The sequence below is a fragment of the Colobus angolensis genome, unplaced genomic scaffold (genome assembly GCF_000951035.1).
Source record: "Colobus angolensis palliatus isolate OR3802 unplaced genomic scaffold, Cang.pa_1.0 Scaffold95, whole genome shotgun sequence".
Lineage (NCBI taxonomy): Eukaryota > Metazoa > Chordata > Mammalia > Primates > Cercopithecidae > Colobus > Colobus angolensis.
This window is the reverse complement of record NW_012123487.1, coordinates 10,493,095-10,518,481: the sequence shown is the minus strand read 5'-3', so window position 1 is coordinate 10,518,481 and position 25,387 is coordinate 10,493,095. Positions and strand designations below refer to the sequence as shown.

At 34.9% G+C, this 25,387-nt stretch overlaps 1 protein-coding gene across 2 annotated transcripts; it reads right to left on the bottom strand.

The window, feature by feature from the left end:
- MYL1 (myosin, light chain 1, alkali; skeletal, fast) lies at positions 1 to 24,973 on the bottom strand. 2 transcript variants are annotated; one of them, XM_011932328.1, is made up of 7 exons: positions 24,693 to 24,973; positions 12,335 to 12,362; positions 8,252 to 8,395; positions 4,122 to 4,295; positions 3,596 to 3,673; positions 867 to 909; positions 1 to 314 (listed from the first exon to the last, which is right to left on the bottom strand). In XM_011932328.1, the coding sequence occupies exons 1-6, from the start codon at positions 24,810 to 24,812 to the stop codon at positions 881 to 883; spliced, it is 573 nt and encodes a 190-aa protein (XP_011787718.1). In that variant the 5' UTR covers positions 24,813 to 24,973; the 3' UTR covers positions 1 to 314; positions 867 to 880. The 2 variants fall into 2 exon arrangements, with proteins under 2 accessions (XP_011787718.1, XP_011787719.1); XM_011932329.1 differs by lacking the exons at positions 12,335 to 12,362; positions 24,693 to 24,973 and adding exons at positions 12,615 to 12,639; positions 13,383 to 13,453.
- Between the last annotated feature and the right edge of the window lie 414 nt (positions 24,974 to 25,387).

Genomic DNA, 25,387 nt, shown 5'->3' with positions numbered 1-25,387 from the left:
TTCCAGACTGACCAAAATTGTTTATTGATTTATTGTTTTAAGAACATTTGTTGATTCATGGTAGATAATAAAGAATGGTGCTTGGATTTCAGATTGTCAATATTTTATTCTTCTCATCTAGAGTAGCAGACACTTTGTGTGGTATGAATACAATTCAGAGAAAAACTGAAGATGTATAAAAATTCAGGGAGTTGCTCAGTCTTGAACAGTCCAGATTGCTTTGTTTTTCTGAATGATGGTAAACAGATCTGGAGAGTTTGTCATTGGTGTGATTAAAATAAGTTTCCAACTGGTCTTCCTAAACAATGCTTGTTCTGTAAAGAAAACTGGAAAACGAATTAGATATTAATTGCATCTTTTCAGGAATAAAACTCAGGAGGAAATAATGTGAAGTGTAAGAGAAAAAAAAGGCACAAAGCGAACTAGCACTTAAAAGATGAGCCATTTCCTAGTTGTAAGAACCTGGTTGCAAGTGCTTGAATTTGGACTGTTATAACATGGTTTTCTAGAGCAGAAACTGTTAAAAACTACTTTAGTTATCCAAAAAACGTTTGCCTGTGCTTTTATTAATGTTCTGTTCCAATTAAATTAATCAACTAGTCTCTGGTAGTCCACTGCATAATTGTATTACAGCCACAAAGATAGAATTTATGAATGGAAACAAAAACCTCATAAGTTTTTGCTTATACACTCATACAAAAATGTTTTATTTCTAAATAACCCATCTCAAGGTGTTAGTATTTTCTAATTAATATATCTCTTAATTAAGAACCAATATTAATCTACAGCATATAAACTGAAGTTGTCAAGTTTTAAAAAACACAATATCAAGAAAGCCTTAAATATTAGAGGGAACAGGTATATACCTTCAGAGCTCCATTCAGATAGACATGATGTGCTTGACAAAAGCTGTAGGGGCAAAATAGACAAAATAAGACAACTTAGAGTTAGAAAACAGTCAAATTTAATAAAAGAAAGGTTTAATGAGTTAGCTCAATCCTATTTTTAGCTATAACAGTAGTTTCTTTTCTTTTGTATTTAAGGTGTATAGCTCATAATTCCTAGTAGTGGATTTATGACCTTTGCCCAGATTTTGCAAATTAATTTTTTGAATAAGTGGTACATTCACATGCATTTTTATTTTTAACATGAGGTCTCGTGTTGTCAAGGCTTGACTCAAACTCCTGGGCTCAAGCAATCCTGCTTTACCTCCAAGCAGCTGGGACTACAGGCACATGTCACTGTGCCCAGCTAGGGTTAAAATATTTTTTTTAACACATGAAAGGATATATAGCAACAAAGTGTTTCCCATCACTGTCTGCCAGGCAACTGGTTCCCCTTTTTATAGCTAAATTGACAGACCTGTTTATGCACATACAAGAACATGTAAATATGTTTCTAAAAATCTTTTAACACAAAATGGCATACTCTATATACTATTTTGTATTCCTTTTTTCAATTAATAATTTATCTTATAGATATTATAACTGTACACAAGAGTGTCCCTGTTTTTTAGGGCTGCAGAGAATTTCACGTTGATACATTGATGGACATTCGATTGTTTTCACATTGATACGTTGATGAAATTATACGTTGATGGACATTAAATTATTAAAAAAATTGGGCATTATGAACAGCACAGTAATGAATAACCATCTTTATATGGTCATCTCACTTGAGTGAAAGAATATCTAGAGACTAAGTCTCTCCAGAAGTAGATTTGCTGCTATTAGTAGTAACACATCATCACCTAGGGGTTTTAACAATATGCATTCCCATCAGTAATACATGAAATTGCCTGTTTCCATACCCTCTACTCAGCCCAAAGTGTGCCCAAACATTTAATCTTTGGCAATCAGCTTATTGAAAAATGATTTCACAGTGTAGTTTATTATTATTATTATTATTGTTGTTGTTTGAGACGGAGTCTTGCTCTGTTGCCCAGGCTAGAGTGCAGTAATGCAATCTCCGCTCACTGCAACCTCTGCCTCCCGGGTTCAAGCGATTCTCATGCCTCAGCCTCCTGAGTAGCTGGGACTACAGGCGTGCACCATCACGCCCAGCTAATTTTTGTATTTTTAGTAGTGACGGGGTTCCACCATGCTGGCCAGGCTGGTCTGGAACTCCTGACTTCAAGTGATCTGCCTGCCTGGGCCTCCCAAAGTGCTGGGATTATAGGCGTGAGCCAGCGCGACCAGCCGTCAGTGTAGTTTTAATTTGCATTTTTAAAAATTATTAATGTAGTTTGTCATTTTTTTCATTTTGTTTCCTATGAATTGTCTGTTCATGTACTTGCTAATTTTCTATTGGATGTATTTTATTTGTAGTAGTTCTTTTTTTATTAGGAAAATTAACTCTTTCTGATATTAATTGCAATTTTTTTTTTTTTTCTGGTTTGCTATCCGTCTTTTGACTGCTTTAGTGGCTTTTGCCATATAGACTTTTAAAAGTACGTGTTTAAATTTGTCAACATTTTCAATGCCTTTGGTTTTTGTGTCACTGTTAGAAAGAAAAAACTTAATCATTCCAAAGTTATAAAATGAATTCTTCTGTGATTTTTGTGCTCTTTGTTTTTAGCTTTTACGTTTCACATGTAAATTATTTGAAATTTGTCCTGGCATAAAATTCAGATTTGACTTTATTTTCTAGATGACTGTCCACTTGTTCAAACAATGTTTATTGAATGATTCTCTATGGAGTGTATTTATGGTAATAGGCAAATGTGAAGAACTATCACATTAAGAATTAAATTAAGAATTAAAAGTGAAGTTTAATCAAGATTGTCAGTGAAGATAAGCTTGGCTAAACCCTTTCTTTTTGTCCTCTTCTCCCTCCTTTCCTTTCTTCTCCTTTCTTCCCCTCACTCTTGTTCTCTTCTCTTCTATGTTTTTCTCTTTTTACCTTTATTTATATGTAACTGGGTTCATTCTCTTTGGGGACAGAAAAAGTTTTACATTTTCTTGTAAGAAAATTTTAAATTTTAAATTTTCTTACAAATTAAAAAAAAATTAAATTTGTAAATTATATTACGCATCTTTGTTTTGTGTAGTGCATTGCTTTCACACCCTCTGGGTGAAGCTGCTATCAATTGGTGGTAAGAATTAAACAATTGGCAACTGTGGGATGACTTTCATTAAAGCAAGAACACTAGACAAGGAGAAGAAGTAAATTTTAGCACCAGTCTGGCCATCAGTTGTTTGACCTTCACCAAGTAACTAAACCTCTTTGGCCCGAAGTTTCATTTTCATAATTGCTTCATACTAGTAAAAGACATTGAGATTTCTTCAGGTTTAATATTCTATTAAATTTGATTCTGACATCAGCCCTGTCTACCTCATAGGGATGTTCTGAAGGTCTAACAAAAAATATATGTGAAAACACATTTTAAGCTTAAAAACAATGCACAGTATTGCTAAAACACACTGGAATAAATGTTATTTATATGTTCAGATCCTCACATATCTTTTTAGAGTTATGCAATTCGTTGTCATATGTATGTCAATTAGGAAGGAAGAGGAAAAGAAGTTCAAAAGGAGCCCATCATCAGTCTGATCAGTTAAGAGTTGCTGTAACCACCAGTGAGCATTGATTCTACCTTCATAGTTGATGCAGCCATTGGAGTCTTCTTGACCTGCCATCAGAGCTTCCACTTCTTCCTCTTTCATCTTTTCACCTGATGAAACAAAACTCTCCTTTCAGAAAGAAGTCCACGTGGTATTTTCAAAATCCACCATAGGTCATCAGCCAAGGGCTTCTGGAGACTAAACTCTTGGCATATAGGAATTGTGGCTTTCCCATTCTTTTGGTACTTAATATATTGTCAACTAACTGGTTTTTGAATGAGTTAATTAAATCCACATTATCCCTTGTCATACAAACTGTATCCTATAAGAACTACCATGCTTTCCTTTACTTATTCATAACCAATATTTTAAGTTAACATTTTCACCAAATTCACTGCCACTGAGGCCAATTGAAATGCTCATTAACTTTTGACTATTTTTTTCCCCCCATTTTCCCTTTGTAGTATTTCCTCCTATTTTGGTGATGACATGATTCTCCTGTCATGTTCTTTTCTATATATTCTGTCTCACTAAGTCCACTGAAATAAATTCCCTTACCCAGGGTGGCTAGAACATGGCGGAGTTCAGCACCCATGACTGTGCCATTGCCTTCCTTGTCAAAGACACGCAGACCCTCAACAAAGTCTTCATAGGTGCCCTGGTCCTTGTTGTTGGAAATGGCTTGCATCATAGGCAGAAATTGTTCAAACTCAATTTTCTTGGCATTCAGCTCTGTAAGAAATTGCAATTTTGAGGGTTATTAGCTACCATAATACTGACTCTGAGTCACAATTTAAACTTCAAAAGTTATTCTAGGTTATCTGAAAAACCTTGACACAGCTTAAATTTCAGCTGGTAAATTGCTAAAATATCAAGAATATGATAATAGTTAATAGCATGAGGGTTGGAATTCCAGTGCCTGAACTTTTATTCCTAGTCTACCATTTGCAACTCTGACAGTGCACAAGTTAACCTTTTTGTGCCTCAAGTTATCATCTGTAAAATAGAGATAACTAATAGGGTTATTGTGAGAACTAAATGAGCTAATGAATGCAAAGTTTAATATAATATCTAGGATAAACTGAGTGCTTAATAAGTGGTAGCTTATTTTTAGTATTGTCCATTTAATATTTCCCATAAATACTTGCAAGCCACAGAAAAATGCACCGAGATACAACAAACTCACTAGTGGATTAAGACAGTAAAACTTAACTTTAGTACATATTCCACCTTTGTCCCCAGCTTTTGGAGGGCCTTCCCTTTCTTTAAATTTTAAGTAATTTAAGAAGTTTACAAGGAGAGAATGTGTGTCAAATATTCTGGGATCTCCGGACTTCTTTGTACCTTAGAAGCCTGGAGATGATAGGACTTTATTGTCTTCTGACAAAGTAAATCTTATTCATGGAAAATCTACAGTCTATTTTGTACTATCCGGATGTATGCAAATGGGTAAAGTTATGTATTCACCAAATCAAATCTTTTTACTACTCTTCTATATTTCTATTACACATTATTTATATTTTTACATTGAAATTATATTGAGTAATATTTAAAAAATTAAATTTGAATGCTGAATAAAACGAGTATTTTACCAAATAATTTTATGAAAGATGGATGTTTGCTAAGTTGGAAAGTGACATTTAAGGGTTTCAGCCTGGTTGCAGTGGCTCACACCTGTAACATCACCACTTTGGGAAGCCGAGGCAGGTGGAGTCCTTGAGCTCAGGAGTTTGAGACCAGCCTGGGCAACACGGCAAGACCCCATATCTGCAAAAAAAAAAAAAAAAAAAAAAAAAAAGAACAAAAAAGGCCAGGCATGCTGGTACATGCCTGCATGCCTGTAGTCTCTAACTACTTGGGAGGCTGAGGTGGGAGGATTGCTTGAGCCTGGGAGGTGGAGGTTGCTGTGAGCCAAGATCATGCCACTGTACTCTAGCCTGGATGACAGTGTGAGACCCCATCTCAAATAAATAAATAAAAATTAAAATTAGGTTTGGCTGGGTGTGGTGGCTCACACCTGTAATCCCGGCACTTTGGGAGGCTGAGGCTGCAATGAACTATGATCATGCCACTTATTCTCACCTGGGTGACAGAGTGAGACCCTGCCTCAGGAAAAGAAAGAAGGAAAGAAAGAAAAAATAAAAATAGAGTTTGCCCTATTGCTTGCTCACTTGATCTCATGCTCTCGGCTTTTCTGCATGGTATAATTGGATATTTCCTTCCAAAGAAAATGAAGTCAGCAGGCTGATTTTGAGTTTTGTTGAAATCAAGTTTTCTTTTTCTAACAAAGGAAAGGTCTCCAAAGAATTTTCAGTTGTCAAGGGAAAAAAAAGATTATTTGTTATCTCACGCCCCCTCTCTGTTTCCTAATGGCAAAGATAAACAGCCTGAATATCTATTTGAAAAACTTCAGTTTTGCATCTCTTTCAAAAATTATTTTTTATTGACACATACTTATTGTACATGTTTATGGGGTGAAGTGTGATATTTGGATACATATGTACAATATGTAATGACCAAATCAGGATAATTAGCATACCGATCACCTCAAACACTTATCATTTCTTTGTATTGGGAACATTCAAGGTCAACTGTTTTAGCTATCTGAAAATGAATTGCTGCTAGCATAGTCATCCTATAGTGCTTTAGAACACTAGAGCTATTCCTCCAATCTAGTTATAATTTTGTATTCACTAACCGACCTCTGGCTAGCTCTTATTCCCTCCTCTCTTCATTAAAGATAGATGTTTGGTAAGCTGGGAAGTGGCATTTAAAAATAAGGTTTCTGTTGGGTGCAGTGACTCATGCTTATAAACTCAGCACTTTGGGAGGCCAAGGAGAGCAGATGCCTGACCTGAGGAGCTTGAGACCAGCCTGGGCAACATGGCAAGACCCTGTCTCTATAAAACAAACTAAAACAAAACAAAAAGTAGCTGGGTGTGGTGCTGCACGTCTGTAGTCTTAGCTACTTGGGAGGGACTAGAGCACTAGAATTTATTCAGAACACTAGAATTTATTCCTCCAATCTAGCTATACTTTGGTATTTATTAACCAACCTCTGGCTGTCTCTTATTCTTTCCGCCCTTCCCTGTCTCTAGAAAGCACTACTTTCTACTTCTCTAAAAGAAAATTTTTTAGATTCTACATATGAGTGAGAACATGTAGACTTATCTTTCTGTCCCTGGCTCATTTTACTTAACATGATGTCTTCCAAGCTCATCCATATTGCAGCAAATGATAAAATTTCATTTTTTATGGTTAAATAGTATCCCATTGTGTGTATGTGTGTGTGTGTGTGTGTGTGTGTGTGTGTGTGTGTATATATATATATATCGTATTTTCTTTATCCATTCGTCTGTTGATGGACATTTAAGTTGATTCCATATCTTGGGCATCGTGAATAGTGTTGCAATAAGCATGGGAATACAGTTTTTTTTTTTTGACATATTGATTTCCTTTTCTTTAAAAATATACCCAGTAGTGGGATTACTGGATCATATAACAGTTCTATTTTTAGTTTTGTGATAAACCATACTATTTTCCACAATGGTTGCACTTACATTCTCAGCAACAGCGTATAAAAGCTCCCCTTTCTCTGCATCTTCCCCAGCATTTATTTTTTGTCTTTTTAACAATGACCATTCTAAGTGGGTAAGGTGGTGTTTCATTGTGGTTTTTCATTCACGTTTCCCTGGTGATTAGTGATATTGAGCATTTTAAAATATACCTGTTGGCCATTTGTGTATCTTCTTTTGAAGGATGTCTATTCAGTTCATTTGCCCGTTTTTTGATTGGATTATTTGTGGGTTTTTTTTTTTTTGGCTGTTGAGTTTCCTATACATTTTGGATATTAATCCCTTGTCAAACAATTTGCAAATGTGTCTTGTCTGTTTTGTTTGTTTTGAGTGTCATTTTCTGTTAGACTATTATACTTTTCAATAAAACCATTGGGATTAAAAGTAATTTCCTTATTCTAGAATAATGACTGGATTTCTGAATTGAGTAAATGACTTCTGCAATTTTGCCACTTAGATTTCTCACTGATTTTTTTCCTAGGATTATCCTTGTGCTCTGTCTTTTGACACCCTGCTTCTGTCCACTCATAGAAGCAGTGTGTCAAAGGACAGAGCACATGGCAGTCAGCATGTATTTTTCAGTTACTTGACAAAGTTGCAATTTCATTTCCACAGCTTTTATCAGAGAAGTTCTCTAGAACTGTGCCACTGGAATTTACTCAGAATTGTTTATAAAGTGTTTTAAGTCATATTTAACATCTTTGCCAAAATGTGTTTTTGCCTTTGAAGATTTGAAGTCTGAAAAAATGTGCAGATTTGGATATTATCTCATTTCATTAGCCTTTAATTATGAACATTTGAAATGATGATAGCATTAGGTATTTCTAATATCTAAAGTTAAACATTGACATTTGACATTAGATATTTTATCATCTTGCAAATTCTCAAATGAAGTTTAACTTATTTTGTAAAGAAAAAGGCTGAGACTATATGGCTAAGAGGCGCACTTACCACAATCGGGAATAAACTGAGCCCTATTACTTGAAACATTTTTAAATCAATCTCTCTCTCTCTCTCACACACACACACACACACACACCACACGTACCACACACACATGCTGCTACACACTTCCCTATACTTCAACACTTCTTGGAAAAATTGATGGGTTACCTTCATTGCTGGGGTTTCCCAGAACTTTCCTGACCTCTGCATTGGTGGGATTTGTGCCCAGAGCTCGAAGGACATCACCAACCTGGCTTAAGGTGATCTTGGAATCACCTGTTCTGTCAAACAGGAGAAATGCCTCCTTGAATTCTGCAAAAAGCAAGAAGCATTAGAATGCTTTTTTTCTTCCTCTAACCTATTAATTAAACCTAACTCAATCAATAATTCAGTTCAAACTCTTCTGTTTTACAACTTTTGCCAACTGTGCAAGTTGTTATCCTGGATTCTCTTTTTGTATCTCCAACTATCATTGGCAAAAACTTAGCATTTCTTTTTGGGATTATTTTAAAGCAGCATTTCCAACTTTAAGTTGCCTGTTATTGATAATCAGATATGGAAATTGGGGCTCCTAGTCATATTCATATTTCCTTTACCTGCCTGGAAAGCAGGATTGGGTTAAAAAAAATTCCTAGGCCCTGAGAAATTTTAATAATCTCTCATATAATTAACAAGATTAACAAAATTTCAAAAAGAACAAATTTTTAATCAGGCTCATGGTATGTGAGGTTAACTCAAACTTTTCAAATTATATAGAAAAACCTCATCTTGGGGTGCAAATTTCCTAGGTTAGCCCTTTAACCAGTTTTCTCCAGGAATACCTTTATTTTTCAGGAAAAATTTAGAAAGGTGAGACAAATCTATACATTCTATAGTTTATTAACTAATATGTGACTCTATTAGTCTCCAGGTATAATCAATTCAGAAGGAGAAATATTTGTTTTGGTATGATAATACCATTGTTACTGTGATAATCTCTTTATACTTTACTGTTTTTTCAAATAATACATATAACATATGTTGCTATATCTACTTTAGAATTTCGGTATGTCTTGTAATTACAATTTTATGGAGAAAATTGTAAATTCACATGCAGTTGTAAGAAATGATACAGAAAGATCTCTTGTATGCTCTGCCCAGTATCTTCCAGTAGTAACATTTTGCAAAATTATATTATCACAACCAAGATATTCACATTGGTAGACTCCATCAATTTTAGTCACATTTTCCCAGTTTGCTTGATTCATTTTGTGTGTATGTGTGTATATTAAGTATACACAGCCATTCCCATTCTTTTCTGAATACATATTTTAAAGTGTTCTCTATTCTAATTATAATAATAGCATTGCTTACTTTCTCTAAATTTCATCGTTCTCTTTTGATAGAACTGGTTTGACTTTCAAAATTATAGTGACAAAGAGTTTAGAAATGTATACCAAAGACAGAAAGGAGTGCTACTATGAATTTGGGGGCCAGGAAAACCATTTTAATTAGAACTTATAAACTAGATTACATTTTCTGGGAAACTCAAAAGTACTGATGGTGACTTGGAGTTAATATCAACCATACTCAAAAAATCGTTTTTGAATAAATTGGTAGAAGTGAAAGCATTTTTTAGGCTATCAGTGGTTTCAGATCAAAAGGTGCTGTCTAGATAGATTACTCAGCAAAATATTCCATCTTACTATTCCTCCATATCCTAATCTAACATCGCACTGACATTATACTCACAATTCACTGCAGATCATGTTACCATTATTTGTTAAAACTTCCCCCTCAAATTCTATGCAGTTTGGCTACAGATGAATTCCCTATGCTAAAAAACTTGCTGCAGGCACTAGAAGTCATTAGTCAAATATTATTTTTCATCTTTCTAAGGGACATGTGAAACTGAACTATTCTTGTTACTGGCTTCAGGCTTTCATGAACAGACTGCTCAGCAGGTTCACTATTACCCTGGTCAGATGCCGAAGTGGAAATAGGATTTTATGGGCTGTAATAGAATCACTCTGACATTAACACTTTTGGTGATTTAAAGGCAGGGACCAGAAAGACACTATTTTTCTTACTCCAGATTTTTAACCCAAACTTTAGTTATTCTCTTGAAGAATTAATACCAGGGCTGGTTATACTATTTTCCAGGGGCTGGTTGCCTGTTTCTTTTTAATAAAATTTGATTCAGATACAGCCATTCCCATTTTATGAATAGTCTATGGCTTTCTTCACACCTCAGTGACAGAGTAGAGTTGTTTTTACAGAGACTATACTGGCAGCAAAGCCTAACTTATTTACTATTTGGCCTTTTAAGAAAAAGTTTGCTAACTTCTGGTATATAACAGCATTGTTCTAGAAATTTTGGTAATAATGGAATTGTTGTCATTCTGGGCTGCCCAAAAAGGTGACTGTTAACTGTTGCTCTTGAACACTAAAATGTGACTAGTGCAAGTGAGGAAAATGGATTTAAAATTTTGTTTTTAATTAATTAAAGTTTAAATAGCCACATATGCCTAGTGTCTACTGGACAGCACAAGACTTAGACCTTTAGAATGCTGTAATTTTCCAGTTTTTGCCCCTTTTCCTTCAATCCTGTGATAGCTTCCAATAGAGCAGCCATGAACAGAATTCTTTAACTGCTAAACAAGGAAACAAACTAAAGAATATTTTCATTTAAGCAACTATAGGTTTTCCACATAATTTAAAATGCTGACATTTGTTTTCCTGCCACAAAGAAAACAGTACACTACACCCATGTTTACTGAACTTCTGTGTCTGAAATCTATTTCACAGACGGAATAAAAGGTTTAATGTTCAACATTAAATCCTCACATCCTTGCAAGGGTTTTTAAGTCTTCCCTTGCCTGATCCTACAATAGTTTGGTCAGAACAACTGTAAATGAGCTATTTGAGAGGACTGGGATGCAGCAGGTGACAATGTAGCAGCATCACTAGTAAAATGCATTCAAAATCAAATTATAGTAGAATCACCAACTGTTTTCAATGAGAAAAAAGTCCTTCATGGTATAATTTCAAATAATCTTGAGTTATGAGTCACTAAATCATCTAATCTGTCTACATGAGGCCATCAACCATGATGCAGATGCATGTGAGTCTGAACTGCAGTAAATATCCCTTTTTTCTCAATTTGTGTTCAAATATGAACTATTTCAGACACAGAAACAGACTTGAAGAATGGGAATCCTTTAGGTAGAGAACTGAGTATTTGAATAGGTTCTTATTAATCACCTATAATTATAATTATATTTTGCATATCATATGTAATATAGACATACTACTTATGACTGATATTCTAATTTATGCAATATTTTGAAGCTAATTTTTTCTCCTCCTTCCATCTATAAGTTTATTTATGTCTCAGTTCATTTAGATATGTGACTCTTTCACTCCGTAAAACATTCCTCACTGTACTTCCTAGAAAACATCAAGCTCCTGTGGACTAATGGGATCTGTTGGATCCAAAGACCCAAAGGTGAAAAAGTTGACTTGTTAGGGAAACTATTCAGATTCTCTTGAATCTTAAGAGTTTCGAGTCTCCTAGCTAGTAATTGTTTTTATAAAATAAATTTTTAATCAACTTAAACTAATGTCAGATTTTGATCCTAGCACTAATTCTTTGAGTCATTGACAAAGTCTTGTCACATCTCTGGACTCTGTCTTGCATGAGGCCAGTTGTCTTGCATGTCTCAGGGAGGGGTTAAACCAGGAGACATTTGATGTTCCTTCTATAGTTCTATGCTAAATTAATCCTTCTTCTTTGTTTCTGAATTCATTTTTATTCTACAACTCACTATGTTATCCATTGAAATGATACAGTTTTAGTAATCGGGCAGTTTTATAATCAATTTTATTTTTCAAATTGACAGTTCAGACTTGTCACATCTCTCTTTAGGGAGTATATTAGCAATTTAGCTATCTAAAATCTATAGATATATAAAATCTACTATATATATATGGTATTATCTATTGTATCAAATTGGTTTTATTTAGGTATCAGTAAATATAAGGGCCTATTCTGTGGTGCTTATCTTTTGTTAAACCTTTGATTACTGAGTATCAGCAAGGGTTTCAGGTTGAGCTAATTTATATTTAGAGTGATCGAGAGCAATTTATATTTAGAATGGCAACACCAGTGGGGATAATTAGGAAGAGCTAATCTCATCCCAAGGGAGTTGGTTTTCACACATGCCATCTTTCTGAGTGTGCACATTTAACAACCATAGCTTTTAAACTTACCATCCTGCTGTTCCTTAGAGAACTCGATCTGTTAGAAAGAAATTGACCACAAAGAATGTTTTAACCAAACAAAAATGTTCTGAGTTTTAGTTGTATCCAGCTCATTCCCTGAGTAATCTTCAAAGTAAGCTCCAAAAGTCAGCCTACTTTTCAGAGTTCAGGCATAGCTTGGACACTAATAGGTTGAGCTGCAATGAAACATGCCCTGAAGATAAGTAATATTGCAGAAACTAGGCAGTGCTGTGCCTACATCTGTAGCAGAGAAACTCAATTCACTTACCAGCAATCTGGTCAGCACTGAAGGACTGCGGTGGCGAGGAAGAGAAAGAAAATACAAGTACTCTTTCAAATGCATTGACAGAAGAATGAGCGCTGGTTGCTCTGAGATTTTTAGGAAGCTATGTAGGTGTCTTGGCATAAGAAGGCTGCCTTAGGACACTTTTGAATCTAGGAACATAAAAAGCTATTGCAAAAGATAATTAGGGAATATCTTTCTGTATCTTAATGATTTAACAAATGCTACATTTAATACTTCCTAGGAATATCTATAGTATATTTAAGATATGTCTTAATAAGATACACGGTGTTTGAGTACAGATATACCCATTAAAAAGACTACCTTAAGTCTGTCTTCTATTTAGCCAGTGCTTAAAGAAAAGTATACAAAACCGATGCATCAAAAGCAGTTTACTTAGTTTTAGCTATCAGCATCACTGGATTGTATTTTAAGGTATAATATTTTGCTGTAGCTACAGGTTTTTTTCTTCTAAATTTAGGTATAATGAATCTTATGTGATACAGCAAGAGTTGGTAAAGCATAAAGCACACCTCTTGGAAGTAACATGTATTTTTCCAGTTGATAAACAGCTCTAATTATTTTCTTCTATCTTTAGTGGATCTCAACAAAACCCAAAAGTAGATACTAAAGGCTCATATTGAATATGTTCTCTCCTCAGTTCCATTATTTGCCTATCTTTCTTCTCAATAAGATCATATCCTCTATCTATTTTCTCCTATAAATGACAAATCATTGTCTCATAGGACCCACCATGATGGAGCGGCTGGGCTGCAACACAGCAGGAAAGCCGAAGAGTGAGTTGAGGGTTGCTCCGGTCCCTGAGTGGGGTCCTCCCTGGCTGAGGCTTCGTTTTATTTCTGGGCAAGGTTTGACCTCACAGCTAGCATCAGGTTTCAGAGATAAGTTGCCACACCCCTTAGAGAGTTCTTTAGCTTTCTTAGGGCAAAGGGAAAGATGGATCTGTACCCTGAGAGCTATTTTTAGGTGACCAGAACCTGGGAGTGGACAGCCATAGTGAGATGGAAACCTGTCAGTACTTTTATGGTCTTTATTTCCAAGAAGTTCTCTTGGAGCATCTTCTTTTAAGAAGCTTCCTATTTGTTCGATGGCAGAAGAGCTTAGAAGTTCTTTAAGGTCTTGGGCCAGACCCTTCTCTTGATGACTGTGGATTTTGAAAACTTCTAGTCAGCAAGTTTTGGTATTAATGCAAGTTTTCGAATGGGACTGGTTTGGGGTTTCAAACGGCAACTGCTATAGAAGGAACATCCTCTGAAGTGCTATCCTTTATGGTAAAGTTCAGAGGACTTGAAAAGGCCATGCACATTCTGCATGTTTCTTAGGCTGCACCCAAGTGACAATCTGGTCAGGTCTTGCAATCTCCAATTAAAGATCACTCTTTTGCAAGCATAATCTAAACCAGGAATAGTTTTGATCTCTGCTTTTCACCATTCTCCTTTAGTCTCCTGACGTTAGGTCTGGTTATTTTCCTCCCTCCTTGTTATCTTTATAATGGCTGAGTAGTCATATTTTTTTATTTTCAGAAGTTTTTCTGGGCAGAAAAGCTGATAGATCATTTTTACATTCTTTTTCTCTCATCCTATACATTTTTTTTTTTAACTACGCATAAGTTCTTACTAGAACATGCTGTTTCTGTTTCTGCTTCTGCCTTGTCAAATACTCTATAGCTCAGTCCCTAGACCAAGAAGCCAAAAGAATGCACGGCAGTGCTTGTGGAATGCAAAATTGTATCTTATTTTATTATTTTTGAGACAGAGTCTTGCTGTCACTCTGGCTGGAGTGCAATGGCACAACCACAGCTCACTGTGGCCTTGAGCTCCTGGTCTCAAGTGATCTTCCCACCCCAGACTCCTTAGTAGCTAGGACTACAGGCATGTGCCACTGCACCCAGTTAATTTTTATTTTGATTTTTTGTAGAGACAGGGTCTCATTATGTTGCCCAGGCTAGTTTGGACTCCTACCCTCCAGCCATCATCCTGCCCAAAGTGTGGAGATTACAGGCATGAGTCACCTTGCCCAGCTAAAACTGTGTTTTAGAATTTTAAAGGTATCTAGGGGATTGGCCAGCAATGGGTTTTCATGGTAGCTTACCTGAAAATAGCGGGCAACTCCCTTCTGGAAATGGTACTGGGAAAAGTGGTACAGGGAAAGATCCTCCTAGGATGTCCACTAAAGTTCAGACATAATATTTATCAGTTTTCTACATGTTTAAAGCAGCTTACGGGCATACTGTATATTGGAGATTAATTGTAACTTGAGTACTGCTTCAGCAACTGTTTTTAAGGGGATGGTCACAAAAAGCATAAGTCTTCCCTTCTAGAAAGACATATACTTTGTAGCTTCTCCTCAAATCATTTCAGAAGAAATCAGCATTTAATATGCACATCTCTTCTGGCTCTAAGTTTATAAGTAGTGAAAAAAAATCTCATAGAATCTTGAGTCCAAAAATGAAGACCGAAAATGTAATTTTACAATTATTAGTACCCAGGTAAACATTTTCATAAATAGCTTGACCTTTTGAAAGGTTATTGGGAACTGAAATTTAGCAGAAAAATTAAAAATGCTTTGAATCATTAGGGGCAAATGGAAGGGAAAGACAAAGGTGGAAATGTGTAAGCTTTGAATATTACAAGATTTAGAATCTTATAATTTTTGACATAAATGAAAGCATCAGAGCCTACCATGTTATCTTTGTGTTCTTTTTTACTTTTGTAATTATATTTATGTAATTACGTTATTAAATTTGAATTGTCTTATTATTGAGAACTAGCATATATAGTTAGTTGAGCTAATAACTATAAATAATACAAAATTAACCATCAAAATTGCCCTACTAAACATAATTATTTTCATATTTAATATTTTTTTCAGGTGAAAAAGTGTCCTTGCCTAGATATAAAATATGGTTAATCTGTGTAAAATCTATTGAGTAAACTGGAAAGTAAATTTAAAATTTGTATTTAGGGCTGGGTGTGGTGGCTCACACCTGTAATCCCAGCACTTTGGGAGGCCAAGGCAAGCAGATCATCTGAGGCTGGGAGTTCAAGACCAGCCTGACTAACATGGAGTAAACCCTGTCTCTACTAAAAATACAAAATTAACCAGGAGTGGTGGCGCATGACTGTAATCCCAGCTACTCGGGAGGCTGAGGAAGGAGAATTGCTTGAACTCTGGAGGCAGAGGTTGCGGTGAGCCGAGATTGTGCCATTGCACTCCAGCCTGGGAAGCAAGAGTGAAACTCTGTCTCAAAATAAATAAATAAATAAAATAAAATAAAACAAAATAAAATAAAACATTTTATTTATGCCAGGCGTGGTGGCTCACGCGTGTAATCTCAGCATTTTGGGAGGCCTACGTGGGCAGATTACTTGAGACCAGTAGTTAGAGACCAGCCTGGCCAACATGGTGAAACCCTGCCTCTACTAAAAATACAAGAATTATCCGGGCGTGGTGGTGTGGGCCTGTAGTCGCAGCTACTCAGGAGGCTGAGGCAGGAGAAACACTTGAATCCAGGAGGAGGACGTTGCAGTGAGCTGAGATTGCGACATTGTACCCCAGCCTGGGCTACAGAGTGAGACTTCATCTCAAAAAAAAAAAAAAAAAAGTTGTATTTATGTTATGAATAAGCTATTCCTAATGACTTGGATACTATAAAGTTTGTTATTAAGATAGAAGCAGTTAAGTGATATGCAGTTGTTAACTGTTTCACCCTAGTCTTTCTTCATACCTTTGTCACATAGAAAATGCATTTAGATATTTTTGGTACTTACTGAGAATCAACATAAATATTTGAGCACTTTATTTGACAACAGTAGGGAAGGCTACAGTATGGTCTAGAGAAAAAAAAAAACTGTAGTTTAAAAACTAGAAGACCTAGATTCTGTGCTCATAGAATAAATGGGAAATCCAATTTTTTTCTGTGGCACACTGTTTTTTTGTTTTTGTTTTTTTTTTTTTTGAGATGGAGTTTCACTCTTGTTGCCCAGGCTGGAGTGCAATGGCGCGATCTCGGCTCACTGCAACCTCTGCCTCCCAGGTTCAAGCGATTCTTCTGTCTGGTTTACTTTCATAAATGGCAAAACTTATCTTCTCTCTCTTCCTTGGGGTTATAATGTTGGGGTAATCAGTCCTTTGAACAAAGGCAAATTAATTGTGTAATATGAATACACAATGTTGGCTGGTTTTTGCTTGAGTTCTCTATGTCATCGATTAGTTTTAAAAATCAGATTTACCTTTCTTCTCTCTGGAATGTTCTCCTTTCATTGCTTCTTTTTAGAAATTAAATATGCGACAAGCCCTGGTAACATTTGTTTCCCTTGAGAGAAACGTTTCCTATCTGTTTTCCCCAGTATTCAACATCACCCAGCGCTTCATCCCACTGAAAGTGTTTTAACCTTCTTGATTGTAAGCTTCTGGGAAGCTTAGGCCGTTCCCGAAGTCATTTGTTCCTGATGTAGAACTGGATGTGAGCCTACCCCAACCTGTCTCCAATAGAGCACTTCGCTTGCCTTATTCTTAAGGTTTATCCCTCCATAACTCTCTGTAGAATACCTTGCCTATATTTGAAGCTCAATAGATTTTCATTAAGTTAGAATCATTAGAACATGTATATCCTAAGCTCCCCCTTCAGATATAAACTTCTCCTCTAGAAGGTTGTGTACCATGAGGGAAAAGACTTCACCTGCTCAAAGTTAGCATGCTCATTTTGAATTATTGATACATGTACATTTATATTTCTAGCAGCTTCCTTTGGATTTTATATAAATGTTTTTGACCTGGACTTCTAATTTTCCAATCCCCAATTTGTTTTTTAAGGCTCTTTTAAATTCTAGCCTATATATTTATCTTAGACTCTCAGTAAACTAGTTACATTCCACATTTTTATGATTTGTGCTATCATTTGATGTTGGATTTAGGTAACAGTAGTCTACAACATACTGCTACTAAAAAGAATTTTTATTACAATGTTTACAAATTCTTTTTTACTTTGAGAAGCATCTTTCTAATAGTAATAATGAGATTAAATTAACTAATTAAACATCAGACAATGTATCTATTTGGTTGGTGCAAAAATAATTGCGGTTTTGCCATTACTTTTGTACCAACCTAACAGAAAGAATTGAATTATAGAAGAAGAATATTAAAATGCTGTTAATCAAACAGGCTCTGGAATTGATGTAGGTTAAGCCTTAGTAAGAGAAGAAGAGCTGTAATTAAAGATAACTGGGGAGACATATAATATTGAATACTGCGAGAAAATGCCCTGGGAAGGAACATGGACTACATTCTTCAAATAACTTGATGGTCCTTGCAACATACAATGGGGACTAATGACTAGAAAGGCTAAAGAAGCTAATATAATCAGGGCCAGTTTTCAAAGAAAACACTGCTCTATGCTCTCTGATTTAATGCCTGGCAGAGAGACCAAAGACCTGGATATATATAAATCCTTAAACTTACTTTACCTAATTTTCACTCCAATCTCACAGAGTTTCTAGGAACCACCATAAAAGGCCAGGAAAAGCACTATTTTGGAACTCTTGGGAATTTTGTGCTTCAGAATAACTCACTTAAGTTTAAGGAAATAAATATTTTTGCATTTTTGACTTCAACATAGGACATACTTAGGCTAGTATCTATCTAGGCTAGTTACTATAATATGGTATAAACAGGGGAAATTAAGAGTAGTGAGAATATGGCACCAGCCCAGTTTCTCTAATATAAGAGAGATTAGATGGTTAGATTGCATAAATTGATCTGGTCTGAGATAAAATGTTTAATTTTGTGCCATGAAGTCCTAGATTAGTCAACTGAATTCAGTCACATAAGAGCAAAAACTCAATTATTAAAATAAAACAATTCAGACCTACAGGAACTAAGCTAAGTCTAAGTGAATTTTAATAAAAATCTAGAAAACACAACCTGTCACACTTTTTTCTCATTAGCTTTCTTATGATTAACAATTGATAAAGAAATTTAAAGTTTCTTGAGAGCTGCCCATACTTTTGTCTCTTTTGTGCATTTGTTTGCATGTAATTTCTTAAAAACCTACGTTGTGTTTTTGTTCATTCTTTTATTTTAAAAAATTTTTTGTGTGTTTTAAGACATAAGTATCTGCTTCTTCCTCTTCGGAATAAAAGTTCCTTTTGTGACAACAGGGATAAGAATATTGGCATTGCCATTCTGGAGACTTCGAGAACTTGTGGAAAGAAAGCTAGATTGGGAATTTTGTTTTAGCTTTCTTATCATAAATCATGTGTCTTTTGATGAACTTCTCTCATCTAGGCTATAGTTTCATCAGTATAAAATACTCGACTGCACGATTTCTAGGATTTCTTATGTTTCTGCAAGGTTGTGAGTTTTCCATCCTTTTGTCAGTAGAATCCACTTCAACTCACTCATTTTAATGGAAAAGGAAGGATGCCTAAAAATTCAACAGGTAATATTAGTCTGAAGTAATTTAGATAAACAGGAATTAAACAAAACATAACTTCATAACATCATATTCAAGCCAGTTGGATTTTTTTCATAAACAGGAGACATGTTCCACTGGGCATTTAATAGGTACTTTATCACAGCGAAAGGAAGAGTATAAAGTTGAGAAGATGTAGTTACATCTTTAGGGATACTTTTCTTCTCTGGCTTCACTTCACTGTTATTAATTTGTGACCAGAATAGCCAGAATTTATCACCCATATAATATACCTTTTAACTAGTATAATTGAAGCCATTTCTACTTTTATATTGTAATTTTTGACCTTCACATTCTGATTTAAGGTAAGAAACAAACTGTAGAAGTTGATATAGAAATAAACCACAGAAGATCTTATTTTTATATGAAAAGTATTTCAGTCTGAAGAGCAGCAGAAGAAAGTGTAGTATCAGCAGACTAAATATAATCCTTTCCACCATGAGTCAGATGGTGCTTAATACTAGGTAATTATGGAATGAGTTCTAAAAACAACTTGCCAGGGGTTCATTTGCAGCACTAAAATGCCGAGAGCTAAATTTGGCGCGGTCACTTTATGGTCTCCTTATCCTGCAAATATTTAGTTTTACTTAAAAGTGTTATTCACTATTAATTGGTGAACAGATCTCTTATTTTCAAAGCTACATTTTCCTTTCAAAGACATTATCCTTCAAAATATAATTCTAGAGAAAATTACAAAATACCCTTTAATATTTTCCCACTTCTTCCCCACCTGTTCTCTTCTGTTACAGCATAGATATTTGAAAGAGGAAATGTGATACTGATATCTAGTAATAGTGTCAAATAATTTCTGATTTGCTCCTGAGGTTATATTCACATTGCAAATGGATTAATATTACAATTGGCTAACATTATAGTTGTATTAAAAATTAATTTGAACTATTAAAAGGCCAGAGTAACAGAAAACAAACTTTTAAGATCATGTAAGGAAAAGTTAGAAACAACCTATACATATTTTTACCTATGTTTTTCTAATTAGAAATTGACTACATGTGTTCTTTTACTCAGAGTAGTTAGGGTTAAGATTTTATCATATTATACATGTGGCATTGTATTTCTGCATACCATCCCAAAGAATATAGGTTGGGATTTCCAGTTTGAATAATGCTGTTTATTTGTAAACAAAAGAGAGATCTCATACCCTCCTTAGAATATTAGCCTGATGGCAAAAATTGAAGGTCGTATTTGATGTATGTGTCTTTAATTGAACAAAAGTACTAAAAAATCTTAATCAGTTTCATTATATCTAATAGCATTTAAAAATATCCATTTTCCATTTACAACATCCTATAGGAAGATGGAACAAAATGAGTAGGAATATTTCTAGGTTCCTGATATTGCACCCTCCTTCTGTAAAACGGAACACCCAAGTTGTCAGGTGCTAAGATAGGGAAATGGAGAACAGAATAGCAGTGAACGGTCAAGGTCAAAAGTCTTGGTGAACTTGCTCTGATGTGTCTGTCATCCCCTCTTCTGGTTACACAGGATTGTGCAGGGCAATACAAAAACAACTCTACCTCATACCCTTAAGCGTAAAAAGGGCTCCTTTACACATTCTTAGAAACAGCAACTTACTTTTTATAAATGAGGGTGGTAGTTTCAGATATGGTTAACGCAGTTGACTCTGGATTTTGCTTGCTAAGTTAAACCCTAGGTCCATCACTTAACTACTTATTTGATCATATGTATAGCACTTACCCTCTTTTAAGCTCAGTTTCTTTACTTGCAAATTGTGGATACCACAACTTCAGTGTAATATTGTGAGGATTAAATAAGATAATATGGCAAAGAGTAAATTCACAATGAATATTGGTTATTGTTAAAAAAAAGCTTTATAAACTTCAGAGCCTTTCGTGGAGCATGACTTCATTTGATTTTTCTCAGAAATTCTTCTAAAGGAAACCGGATTTATATTAGCTTTGTTAGAAATAAGAAGAAAGAACTTACAGGTGAACAAAAGTAATCCTATACCTGGGCCAAAACAAATTGGGTGCCACAATGCATATACAACTATCTGCCTCCACTGAATCCCCATCAGTAAGTAGATGCATTTGGGAACATTAGATTTCTACCTTATACATTAAATTGAAAGTTTAAATCTTCCCAAGCATGTGGTCAATTGTTGCAGCAAGATTTCTTATTTGATAGTTTCTGTCAATGCATTCTGTACCTTTACCATGTTTTATAATATCGCTCACAATATCTAGTCAGGGCTGACCTGATTACGTGGTGAATACAATGAGAATTAAAACTCAAACAGCACGGTGAGAGACACAATTCACAATACCATCACCTCACAGCAATACTGCCATACAGTGCATGCATCATGCAGAAAATTCACTTACACATTGAAGATCTAGAATCTAGGCACATGGTTATGTTATTACTTTCATTATTTTACTTGGTTACAGTTTTGAGCAATGTGTATTCTTGTTTTTGAACCTACAACCATACTTATGCTGGGTTTTAATTCCTGTAACTGTGATTCTGTTAGGCTGTGTTCTTTTGGTCTGGGCATTGTCACTGGAAGTATTAGCTCTCTGAAGGCAAAAAGTGCTTAGAACCACCAAGGACAATAACTTTAGTGTTCAAATATCAATAGTACTTTGTTGTTGAAAAGGGCACTTATAGAAAATCCATTAGGATTGGACATCAAGTAAGCATTCCTTCAGAGAGTATCACAAAATTTGTGTCAGAACAATTGAAGAAATGTTGTAAACTAATAACGAACAAACCAGGAAATCAGGTTGGAAAGCACATTTAAGAAGCTGATAAAACTAATTAATTATATTCAAGATTATTCAAGATTTATGGGGGAATCAAATATATGGCTATTAAATGTAGTATGTTACAATATGAAACATAGATATTGGCTGGGAATACTATGGAGAAATTAAATTTTACCATGGCTGTGACTATTGTACTACACAAAGGCAGTTATGATTAAACTACAGCATTACTCAAAGTCTAAAGGACAGCTAAGTTTCTAATCTTATATGATTTATGAAAGAAAGTTTATAATCCAATTAAGTTTTGTTCTTTGTTGAATTTTTGGAAAGTTAATGAATGCATATAACAGCTCTATTAATTTCTTTAAAGTTCATTTTCTCCGCTTGAAAAAATTGTATAGCTTTTATGAGGTAATATATCTAGAAACATTATTAAGTGATTAAAAGCATCATAATGTAAAATGTTTTAATGTATGTTTTAATTAGGCCTGTTACCTCCTGGGATAAAACTAAAGTTTATAAAATTCTCAAGTTGTATCAGTTTCTTTGGCTGTGCTAAGATACATCTAAATATGCATTAATTTATTTCATATTAATGAATGCAAAGCATTGAAGACATTTACATTTCTTTACAAAAGTGTGTTAGTTTCTCTTTTTTTCTCTGTTACAAATGGGCCTTCTGAATGGAAGATAAAGGTTATTTTTTTTTTCTCTTGTTTCTTCAAGATTCATTTAACTTCTTTTTGATTTGTGTCCCTTACTGGAATCCATCACATCTCTTGCTCTGCAATGAAATAATAAAGATGGAGCATGCCCCATTCTCACAGAGACACTCCAGGGGTATTTCCTTCTTTTGCTTAGTTGTACAAACTCATATTGTATCCTCACAATATTACACAATATTGAGCTTGTACGACTCAATTTAACATATTGACAGAAGAATAAACAAATTTTCAAGATTCTGAAAAGTGTTGTTTTTCTGCTGACTATGAATAAGTAAGTGGCTTAATTTCTGGATTAGAAAAGAGATGTTTTCTCTTTTCTTGGAGATCTCTCCCCGGCCAAACTAAATATTTATGTACTCATTCTTACACAGTCCTCAGGGAAGAAAATTAATGCCTGTTTTTATTAGACACTTCGTTTGCTTCTTAGGTAAAGAGGTACATTTTCTTTTCTTTCCAGAAGTTTGTAATACCAGATACAAAAAGATAACATTGTTTTATAAATCACAATAAATATAAAAAGGAATAGCTTTGACACTGATTCGTATTTCTAATGTTACTATAGAGTGAAGAGTTAAAGATGAGGGACAATCAGAATTACTATCATGGCTGTGATCTCACTGTGTAATGTAGTCAGTATGCATCTGTAAAGGATACATTAACTAGGGTTGCTGGGATGAAAAATTTGGTTTCCTCTTAAAGAACTGTATGCATGCAGTCCTCAAGGTAGAAGAACATTTATCAGAAGAGCTGACATGCATTTTTTTGTCCTCCTAAGTCGATATCCATTAAGAACAGTTCTTAACCAATATTATATCCTATGACCAATTTTTTTTAAATACTTCAAATACCTACAAGCTAAAGATTAAATATTTGTGATAATTTGCTTATATTTTAAACAAAATTTCATGTTTAACTCAAATGTTATACAAATTATGAATATATTTAATGTCATTACATAATGTCTGAGGATGATCTAACTAAATATTTTTGGGACTTAAAAAATTCTTCAGTTATATTAAATAATGAAATGTTTGTTTATGGGTCAGTATCATAGTCACAAGTAAACAATGGTAAATTGGCAAAATTGAGATTTATTACATATACAACTTTTGGTTTAAGTGGAAAGATCACCTCATGGGTACTTTTGCTCATTGGTTTTCCATATAAGGCAGGTTTCCTTAGATAAAAATTTTCAAATTGTGATATGAGCCAATCAGAGCTCAGTGAATGAAGAGAAGGTGCACATTTAATGAGTCACGTCATTGGAAGTTAACAGACGTATCCATTTTCCAAAAACAGATAATCTTTTGGCAATTGAGAACTTTGATCACAGCGAAGTGTTGACACAATAATTAATCACATTTTTTCTTAGTTCAAGATCAGTATGCAAATACTCTAAGACATAAGCTAAAAGCCATGTAATAACAAGTTTTACAATTATTTTTGTTAGTTTCATTTAGAAGAAACTCACAAATTCTGAATTAAATATTGTGAATAAATAAACAAGATGATAGTTATAGTCACTGAAACACTAGAGTGCCTAATTTTCTGCGCTGAGATCTCATTTAGTGTTGTATCAAATTTTATTAGGCAAAACTGAAGGGAGAATTAACTTGAATTGCAAAAAATAAAGCAGCTGTCAAATACATACAGGACAAGTGGGCCATCAGCTGTTTTAAACTTCTGGAAATAAGTAGGGGCTAAAACTTTCCTTTTGATGTAGTTGTAAGGTAAGGGATCTGGTTTCCAGAGAGATTTTATTTAAAACCCAAACACTGGTTTAAATATTCTTAAATGCTACACCGTTAAATATATATACTTTTCTCCTAAATAGTAAAAGTGCAATTTAGGGAAAAATGGAAACTTGAGAATAAAAAATAGAGCAAGCACAGGCTTCACATATGATACCATACTCTAATAATCTTTGAAATTATATGCTGGTATTCATTTTTTAAAGCAGAACTCTCTTCTTCAAAATCTACCAGTTCACTAAATAATGCTATTCCTCTCAATGAAAAATACACGCCTTTGCAAGTTCCTAGAGTTCTTTACTATTGAAAGATGTTTCAGTGACCACACAATTCATCTGTTTAGTTACCTTAATGGCAGAGAGGTCAATTTTTTCTTCTTTGGGTTTGGCTGGGGCAGGGGCAGGTGCAGGTGCCGGTGCTGGTGCCGGGGCAGCCGCAGGTTTCTTCACGTCTTTCTTTGGTGCCATTTTTTTTTTTTTTTTTAAAAGGGTGGGTTAAAAAGAGAAGGAGTTCCTCCAAAAGAACCTGTCAAAATGATTCTTGGAAGAGGAATGGTGGTTCGGTTGATCCACAGCCCAGTGTCTTGAAGGTGGACCCAGAGTGTTAAACGGTATAAGGGCATGCATATATATTTCACTTAGTGCCTAATAGAATCTTGACACATGCGGCTGGATTGGATAGTTCTCTAGTCAAGGGGGATGGCATTCCGGCTCAGACTATAAATGGAATCTAAAGGGTCAGGGCTTCATCAATTTTTTTTAACTCTCTTTCCTTTTTTTTCCCCCCCACACCTCCATATATAAAGGAGAAAGAAATATGACAGAGCCATCTTCAGATCCTTTGATGACAGTGAGGTAGATTGACTGTACTTTTTCTTGGTAGAATTACAGTTCTGCTGAAGTTGTAAATCTTTTTTTCCCTCCTTGCCTAAGAGACTTTACTGAAGGATTCCATTTCAACTTGGAATTTTGTCAGGGAGTATCACCAACTTTCACACAGCTTCTTTGCTCATGCTCCTCCCTCACTGCCATAATTTGCAAGG

What these genes read in the sequence shown, in the direction of transcription:
- MYL1 (XM_011932328.1), bottom strand. Translation starts at nt 24,812, where the DNA reads ATGGCACCAAAGAAAGACGTGAAGAAACCTGCGGCTGCCCCGGCACCA. An exon ending in CTCTAAGGAACAGCAGGATG is followed by an intron (nt 8,396 to 12,334) that starts GTAAGTTTAAAA and finishes TGCTTTTTGCAG; the next exon opens with AATTCAAGGAGGCATTTCTC. An exon ending in GGGAAACCCCAGCAATGAAG is followed by an intron (nt 4,296 to 8,251) that starts GTAACCCATCAA and finishes AATTTCTTACAG; the next exon opens with AGCTGAATGCCAAGAAAATT.